Raw genomic sequence first — 9,537 nt, 5'->3', positions numbered from 1 at the left:
ACACCTTAAATGCCGGTCCCTGAAAATATTGTCTGACATAAACCGGTCCGTGGGGCAAAAAAAGGTTGGGGGCCCCTGATATAGGGTATATCTTCTCAATTCAAGTCATCCATTTGGGTTTGAATCACGATCAGGCATAATGTCACACAAGATGTTAGGATATTGACTCATTTCAGCGAGCATCGGAAGGATTTACAAAACCTGAGTGGTTTGCGTTTTCTTTGGAATTTACGACTTCAAAGCAGTCCCACATCAGCATGTCACATCTTTTTTTTTTTTTTTTTTAACCGGCATGTCTTCACTAGAAAAAATAATGTCCTGTTGAGTTCAGGGATGGGTAATTCAATTGCTGGAGGGGGCCGCAATTTTTCATCAGTGCTACTGGGGGGGGTCACATAAGCCCACGCACTTTCTAACCCTGACAAAAATGAATAAATATGGATAAAATACGTGCATACGTGCAAAATAGGTGCTCTTCATATATTTCATTTTCCATCATACATTTTTCAAAACATGTATACAGTGATCCCTCGCTATTTCGCGGTTCGTTTATCGCGGCTTCAGTGCGTCGCGGATTTTTTCAAACATATTCATAAAAAATAAATAAATAAATAAAATTTCCATATACATGGAGTACAGTACTGTATATGTTGCTCTATGTGACTCGCTGTTGTTTTGCTGACTTTCGCAGCTTCTCGCAGACCGTTTGCAGACTTTTTGCGGACTTTAAAAAAAAAAAAACTTTTAATATGTTTACTGTATTTTGTTATTCATAAACTAACCTAACTTATACATGTTTAAATCTATTAGTAAATCTACAGCATTAAGTCATGTTAATTACTTCAAAATTTACTTCTACATGCATGTATACCATTAAACTTGGCCTTATGAATTTTATGTACATGTACCTACATAGAGGGGGGGTCGCTACTTCGCGGATTTTCGTTTACCGCGGGTGGTTTTGGTCCCCGTTAACCGCGATAAACGAGGGATTACTGTAAAGTACATTGTATACCTACTGCGCTACATAAAGGAGGCTAGGTTCTATTCTGGGGCTGCTTTGCTACATCCAGAACAGAGTTGTCTTGAATCTGGGTCCATTCATTCATTCATTTTCCGAGCCGCTTTATCTTCACGGGTTGCGGTGGGTGCTGGAGCCCATCCCAGCTGTCTTCGGGCAGTAGGCGGGGGACACCCTGGACGGAGAAGCGTGGCTTGACGTGTGTCAAGCGTGACAGACGGATGTAACGGAGAATCCGGTAATTTTTCAAAATACAACATCTTTCGTATTCCGAAATAAATAAAACGTAATTAAGGCAAGTTCTTTCTGTGCGGCCCGGTGCCAAATGCCCTGCGGACCGGTACCGGTCCGCGGACCGGCGGTTGGGGACCCCTGCTCTATGTGACTCACTGTTGTTTTGCAGCTTCACGCGGACTTTTTGTGGACTTAAAAAAAAAAAAAATCTTTTTTTTTTAATTTTTTTTTTTTTTACACCTGTATATATTTATTGGTCGTTTATTGGTCGCTACTACGGATTTTCGTTTATCGCGGGTGGTTTTGGTCCCCATTAACCGTGATAAACGAGGGATTACTGTATACTGTGCTTTTTTTTTCCCCAGTCCAAAGGGCTCTCGCATAAAATGTACCATTTCTAGATGGTACAAAACTGCTGAACAGCAAACTAACATTGCATGCATGAACTCATTTTGTATTGTCTTTTGACAAAATCAACTCACTTAAAATGTTAATATTATTTAAATAATGTACTATGTCCTGCATATTATTCCGAATCCGCAAAACAATTATTATGCCTACTCACATTATAGTGTGGCTTCTAAATTAAGAACCTGCCAAATACGGGTAAAAATTTATTTTGAAACCGAGACTAGCATTCCAATTCTTCTGGAATCGTTTGCATTTTGAGTGAGTGAGTTTATTTGAGCGCCATGCTAAAACGGAATCGACAAATTTCAAAACAAAGTTACAATCAATAATAGGTTGAAGTCCAACGACCTTGTAAATATCCTACCCGTGCGACCAAAGCCAGATGAGAGGTAGCACGTACACAATACTGTACAGATTTTGCATTATTGCATGATTGCATTGCTTTTAAATGTTAGACTTTTCATCATGTAAAGCATATTGAGTTATCTTGGCTTTCATATGAAATAAAATAAAGCTTCCTTGCCTTGCCTATTCAATCCATCAATGTCCTTTTTTCTTGTATATAAGAGAGTAAAGTGGAAGATCTAAGTGACATGACTTCAGTCAAGTCCTGTCTTATACGACCTACCGGTACTTAAATGTTTTATTGGCTTTCCATCATGTCAAATGCATCACAACTGTTTAGATGCATGCCAATAGTATCATGTATTTCCCTTGTGGTTCACAATGGTTTATCATTCTCATTATTTTGATTATCTACCACAATGATGATTCTTTATGTCGTGAAACTTCCTCATTATGAATAGGACCTTTCTTTGGAAAAGGTCAAATAGCATCAAATGATGATGAGACGGGGATGGATGACGTGGACTGGATTCGCTTTCCTGCTCAGCAAAAATGCCGAACAAAACTACCGCCGATAATCGATATATTTTATTGGAATTAAATTAGAGGCAAGCTTGTGGCTACTCCTTCGAGAGAAGGAACCAGGAAAGACCATCCAGAAACTTGCAAACACATCAGAAAGAAAGTTTGTCCTGCCAAAAAGCCTCTTTCAAATTTTTTTACCGACGGATATTTTGTTTGACATTTGCTCGGGTGTAGTTTTCTTTGGAACTTTTCTGTGACTGTTTTTCAGTTAAACACATGGCAAACGAAATTGTGGCTTGAATGGAGTTTGGAACTTTGGTGGTTTCTCTCCTCGGGGATTTTCGGAGAAGGGATAAGCCTGGTTGATTTTATTAGGCTCTACAGTTGAAAGATGATTTCTTTTTTTTCTGCATCAACATCGCATGATGAACGGTTGTCCTCTGCTTAAAAAAATGAACACTGTGGTTATTTTATCAGCAAGCTTCATGTCGGCCAACTGGCACACAGGCAAACTGGGAGCAGCACGAATGAATCCAAACAGTCGAATTGTGGCTGGAAAATCAAGTCTGGGAGCTGAGAGGTGCTGTAAAGTTTTGCTGAAGGAAGGAAACTGGAGACAGCATGTGATACTCATTTATGTTTGAATTATAAATGACAAATCTAGCTTGTAAGTGACTCGCTTTTACACCCTGGGGTACGTGGATGTACTCTTTTGGTAAACTGACGCCATGATCTTACAAATGCAAACGCCTGCCATGACGTAAATGCTTCCGCTTGCCTCCCAAGTCACACAGTCGCTTCCTTAACTGCTGAATCACTGCTAGTAGAAAGAGCAGCGACGCTGCGACAGGCTTTCAAAAATACAGCAGCAACGGACCACCCGCCCCTATCTCATTCCGCACAACCACTCTCATGTCCCCTGGTGTCGTTTCACCTTGCCGGGCGAACTCGGGAAGACGGTTGGCATCCTTGCACTCACCATGAAACATAAAGAGGGTTGACTACTATCTTTTTCAACGTCCTGTGCATCATCCATCCATATAAAATCACCTTGACACACAACATACTGCAAACCACAGCACACTTTGATGTAAAAACCAAATGCAGTCATGTGAGTCTTGATGGGTGAATCAGAACTGTCTTTCTATCTTAAGAATGATCCAAATTTTTTACATCAACACTGTAAACTGTAAAACTAAATATGTGACAGATGATTGACAATTTGGCCTCATTTATGCAACTATAGTATGTCTTTGGCACCCTTTGAGGGAGCTTTTTGCCAAGATCCGCAGTGTGACAGATAGCAGGCTCATTCATTGCTCTTGTTTTTGGACAGAAATTGGACATCAACTGACATTTGCCCAAGATGTGGCTCAAAGGAGGTGAGCGCAAGTGAGAGGAAAGAAAAATGAAACACATGCCCCCTGCAGGCATTTCACCTTGGAGTGTGGCTCCTGCACAGCTTCCTCCAGGAGTGAAAAGGTAAACTCCTTTTATGGTAAAAGGGCAAGAATGTGCACCATGGCACAAAAGCAGGCAAGTGACCGATTTTGCTGTGAGCAGGAATTTTGCAGACCAAGACTCCGCCAAACTGGGTGAGCAAAAGGAGTGTATTGGAGGTAGCTGGCGGAGTGAGAATTTGATGGCAGAAAGTCTAAACCTTGCGCCTCCTCAGACCACGTTGAACACTGGTACAGGGTACACACTTGGTGTAGCATGACATATTTCATTCATACATTTGTGAACAGTGGGAATCAAATCCTCTTAATTATTGCATGAGATATTTTTTAAATGATTCCACTGGGTGGAACAGCCAAGGGGGAAGCACACGAACAATCGGAGGTGGGGCGTGGTTTCCAAGTGCCCACTCATGGAGCAAATGCGTTTCTGCCATATCAAGACTCTAATGCAAATAGTACGATGCATTTAAAGGGAATAAAAAGAACTGCTTTGATTGGCCACTGTTAGGCTGTGACCACTCCCACAGTGGCGCAGCCCTCACTCTCGCTCTCTCTCATATTCAAACTTACCAACCGAGAGTCTGTACACAGTTATGCTACACACTGCACAGTATTTACGTAAAAAAAGACCCCAAAGGCTCATGTGATTTTACAACAGACACTTGCAGCCTGTATTATACTTAGTAAGACATCACAGAATGCATGTGTTTATTATTCTTTTGGGTTACTCTCCAAGTAGGGATAGAGAAGGTTCAATGTCTCAGAAAAGTGAGAAAGTCACACATACTCACAACATAATGACTGCATTTATGTTAGCACAGGAGAGTTCACTTGTCATTTTTGGTGCATCTATTTCAGATACATAGAAGAAAAAAGTATGCTTCAAGCTTTTTCAACATTTGTTAAAAAAATGAGAGAACAAAAGAGAATGAGAGAGACAGAGCCCAGTCATTTGGTAGCAAATTCTCACTGGTGGTCCCCAGGAAAATGGAAAAAAAAAAGTGTTTTTTTGGGGGGGAGGGTGCTGGGTGCTGATGAAGTGCAATCTTCATAAGTCTACTGCTACACTCTTACAATAGTGCAGTACTCCCACAGAAAAATGAAACGCATGGTGGCATGTTAAAGTGTGTGCAATTTTCACACTATTGTAAATAGAAAGTGTCTCTTTGCTGCATTCACAAATCATTCAAGCCCAAACATGTTTGTCGATCCATTCGGTTGTTTTGTTGGCGCTCGAAGAGTCATTTGTCATTGTGCCAATCTAAACTAGCACTTCAGTCAACTAGACTCAAGGGGTATTACTGGCATGAATATTACGATGGGTACATTGTCTGAAATAAATGACGCTTCCACTGAGCACTTATTGTCTCATGTAATCGATTGCGAGGTAGCTTATCTTACCAAAATATTAGAAACCATTTCAGAATGATGCAGCACGTTTCTAAACGACAGCAAGCTACAATCAAAATAATCAAAACATCTTTTGAGGCTGAACTTTTCCAGTGCGTGCGCACGCCTGTAAGTTCGCAACTCAGAGCTTGTGATGTCTGCCTTTGCAACACAACGCACATGGCCGGGAAGTCATTATTTCTCATACCATCCACAGACACAAACCCAACACACTCAGTACAAGCAGGAACAAATCTCAGTAGGTCGGAAAGGTTTCTGTATTTATATGTTAATATGTATGAAATTTTTACCCTAATGGTTCCTAAAAACAATCCAGTATAAAAATGGTGTAGGAGGCCCAAGTGGTTATCAGAAACAAGGTACAGGTTTTATTTCTGAAAAGTGTATTTAATATTAGGGCAAACCTCTGTGACTTTATGCGCAGTTGGAACATTAACACTGTGTCTAATTATAGAGAATAAAACATTGCATTTACTATTCGATGATTCAATTAAAAATATGTTGCGCATAAAAGTAAAACCAAAATTAAACCATCACGCCAGGATTACACCAATAGTCATAAATGTTCCATTTTTAACCTAGATCATCATAGCTACACTTAATTTTGTTCAGTAATTAGCCTTAAGGATACTTTGGTCTGTGTTTAATGGAGTCACCACACGTATATTTCAGTACGACCCGCGAGGGACCCAAAACACTGAACTGTTTATCATTCCTGCTCACATTAAATATTTACTTGTCAACGACAGAACTGCATTGACGGATACTTGACGACTGCACTTGCCGACGGCACGCAACGAACGCATTTGAGTCAAGTTCAATTTGATGAAGCGCGTGTTCCGTGCTGCAACACACGCGCGCGCACCTGACACGCACGCACGCACGCGCACGCTTACCATCTCGGTCCTCAGTTTTGTGATCTTTTCATCCAGGCTCTTCTTCCCAGTCTCCTTCGTTGTTTCCTGCGCGGCGAGGGCCAGTTTGTCGTCTCCCCGGAGCGAGGATGCCTCTTCCCGCATCCACCTGAGCAAACCCTCGGGGGTCTTCCGGCCGATTTTCGCCTCTATGTCTTTCAGGTCTGGAGTGTTCTCACAAGAAGTTCCTTCATCCATCATGGTCATGGAACGCTGGTTAAAAAGAATTGATGGAGACAGATTTCCTCCTGTTGTTTGCTCCGAAATTGTCAGGAGAGTGACTTCCCGCAGTAGGCTACTCTGTGGCATCACATGCGAGTCCGGCTGAGGCGGACTGCGCCAGTATGGAAAAACAAACTGTCAGCATCGGACCGCTCATCGCAACTACATAGAACGGAACGACATCCTCAGCGTGTGGCCCCTGGCTCGGTAAGAGTTCTCCCGGCTGGAAGCCCGCTACCAGCTGCCAATCTGAGCACATTCCACCTGCATGATGACAGTCGCTTCGCCGCAGAGAAGCTGAGAACCACAGCACAGACTTGTCAAAGCCACTCAAAGATGAGATCACTCTATTTCCGCTATGGGCTTTTCAAAATTAAAGAGCAAAAAGGAACATGTTGAACTGTTTTTAAAACAACCAAAATAAAACAACGAACGCGTTACAAAGGCAAACTGTGGTTGGGGGACCACAACAAAAAACTTTTTGAAAATTATACTGATCAGCACATTCTTCTAGGTGTTCTTTTTGGGGGTGGTGATTCTGATCTGATTCTGCCCCCGTTTTTTTCCCCAGCACATCCGGTTTTCATAATAATAATAATTATAATATGTAATATTGTAATAGATTTGATCATATTTATGATTTAAGGGTGAGCTACAGCAACTGGTGGATTTTTATTTTGAAACATCATAGCTATAAATTACAATGCAGGGTAAAATATGTATTGTGCCAACATTTACAGGTCAAACTTAAAAGCAAAATAATAATAATAATAATACATTTCATTTGCAAGCGCATTTCACAACACTCAAGGACACTTTACACCAAGAGCAAATAATCACAAAAGTTGTGGGAGAGCAGCGGCAGCCAGAGCGCACCAGCGTTCACTCAACCCGGAATTAGGTGTTCACCACTCACAATTTTCAGGCCTATCACAAGCTCCGATCTTTAAAATGCCTGACCAGCTGATCCCGATTTTATTTTATTTATAAACAACGGCATACACCTTCTTATTGTAAAACATTGGACAATATCTGTGAAACAATACAGATGGGTTGTTTTAATTGCACAATGAAGCAGTTCTCTCAAATAAAACTGAAAAACTCTTCTCATTGTCATGTTTTGTGTGTGTTTGTTTTGTTTCATCTCCAGCTGGAGTGAAGGCGTTTCCCAGAGATGGGCACTTTACCCGATTGTGCCGGTCCGTCCTCTATCCGCGACCTGGGTACCCTTTTGTGAAGGGTGGTTCCCTGATCAGTGTTACCATCATCTGCCTTTAAAAGGACTGCCACGCCGACATGTCAAAGTCGGATTAGTCAGCCTTGCTCACAACTGTCGTACCAAGTGTTTGATTTTTCGAGATGTTCATGACCTTGCCTCATTGTTCTGTCGTTCGTGCTTTTATTTGCTCAAGTAAGCAGTGTTTTTGTCACAGTATTATTCTCGGTGTGATTGGATTATCCTTGTCCTTGTGTGACAAATGATTTTGCCTTATACGCTTCTTTGCATTTTGCAAGCGCCTTTGCTTTGTCTCGTTTTTTCCCTGGCTCTTTGATACCAGCATCTTTCCTTGTACTTTGTTGGTCTCACCTTATTCATTGATAACGCTTATCCTTGACATTTGTGTAATGCAGAGAATTCCGGAACTCTTACAGATCCTTGCATTATGAATATATAGATTTTTTTTTTTAAATGTATAACATTGTATTGTTTTACAATGAGCATATTTCCCAAACAGAGCATTTTCTGTCCATCTATCCTTATCAGTATAAAATGGTCATTTAAATACAAAATGAAACAAGATTCGAAATCCCTGAAAAGTATTATAAAGCTGGCGGCCCGGTGAACAAGTGGTTAGCGCATCGACCTCACAGTGCAGAGGTGCAGGGTTCGATTCCGACTCCGGCCTTCCTGTGTGGAGTTTGCATGTTCTCCCCAGGCCTGTGTGGGTTTTCTCCGGGTACTCCGGTTTCCTCCCACATTCCAAAAACATGCATGGCAGGCTGATTGAACACTCCAAATTGTCCCTCGGTATGAGTGTGAGCGCGGATGGTTGTTCGTCTCTGTGTGCCCTGTGATTGGCTGGCAACCGGTTCAGGGTGTCCCCCGCCCACTGCCCAAAGACAGCTGGGATAGGTTCCAGCACAACCCCCTGATGAGGATATAGCAGATCAGAAAATGGATGGATGGTATTAAAAAGCATTACAAATTAATGTTAAACTGCATTGTCGTTCTTGCTATATGCCATTTCCATTTCCTACTCTAGAAATGTGAACAAGCTTCTTTTGATGGATGAAATAACTTAATAGGGTCTGATTTACTTATTCAGGGTAAAGGTCGTAATTCAACAGTACAGTATCTTCGTGGGACGCACCCTTTTGAATTTATCAATGCATGATCTATCTCTCAGTATTTGTAAAGTGGCTAACACATTGTGCTATTTTGGTCGAAGTGAGCGCTAATAAGGCTATCACAAATAAAAGCGCTGAGCTGGGTCTTTTATCCGGCTGGTGAGCAGGAGGACCTGACTGAGAAGAGAAAATACTTTTAAAGTCAACAATGATGTGTGACTTCTTAGTAATGTGATTATAACACCTTACAGAATTGGTAAAAGCAGCCGTTCCATGCCCAACACACATGGTGAGGGTGTTACATGATGACCGATAAGGGATTGGCATAGAAGGAGGGGCCGGAAGGTATAAAGTCTGGATTAGTGACACTTCCCAGTCAGCAAAATTGGTCTGGCCCAGCTCTGGCGCGGACACGGCACGACACTCGGCCCACATACCGCAATGAATGACGGTCCTGCAGTGGCCCGGGTCCGGCATCCATGATCCGGGCCGCATTCGGCCCGGATCTGAGCCGCATTGTATAACCATATCCGACCCTACTCCGGCCCGACGCTGGGCCAGAACAGGTTCCTGATATCAGCCTTAATTCAACCTCAACTAAGCCACATCTTTCATGAGCCATATTTGACCCACATTAAAAAAAAAA

General features: G+C 41.9%; 1 protein-coding gene and 1 long non-coding RNA gene across 2 annotated transcripts in view; one reads left to right on the top strand and one right to left on the bottom strand.

Moving 5' to 3' along the window:
• LOC109519003 (uncharacterized) overlaps window positions 1–5,802 on the top strand; it is a 13,555-nt gene extending 7,753 nt beyond the window's left edge. The window contains exons 2-3 of the long non-coding RNA XR_002168859.1: window positions 3,873–4,018; window positions 4,100–5,802. This is a non-coding gene — a long non-coding RNA (uncharacterized LOC109519003). The remainder of the gene's footprint in view (window positions 1–3,872; window positions 4,019–4,099) is intronic.
• The window catches only part of lurap1 (leucine rich adaptor protein 1), a 10,375-nt gene extending 3,723 nt beyond the window's left edge, over window positions 1–6,652 (bottom strand). The window contains exon 1 of the mRNA XM_019875218.1: window positions 6,303–6,652. Coding sequence (XP_019730777.1) covers window positions 6,303–6,629 — 327 coding nt within the window. The 5' untranslated portion in view covers window positions 6,630–6,652. The remainder of the gene's footprint in view (window positions 1–6,302) is intronic.
• Window positions 6,653–9,537: the final 2,885 nt, after the last annotated feature.

The sequence above is a fragment of the Hippocampus comes genome, unplaced genomic scaffold, assembly GCF_001891065.2.
Source record: "Hippocampus comes isolate QL1 unplaced genomic scaffold, H_comes_QL1_v1.1 scaffold132, whole genome shotgun sequence".
Lineage (NCBI taxonomy): Eukaryota > Metazoa > Chordata > Actinopteri > Syngnathiformes > Syngnathidae > Hippocampus > Hippocampus comes.
The sequence above is the reverse complement of the archived record's forward strand: the minus strand, read 5'-3'. Positions and strand labels throughout refer to the sequence as shown.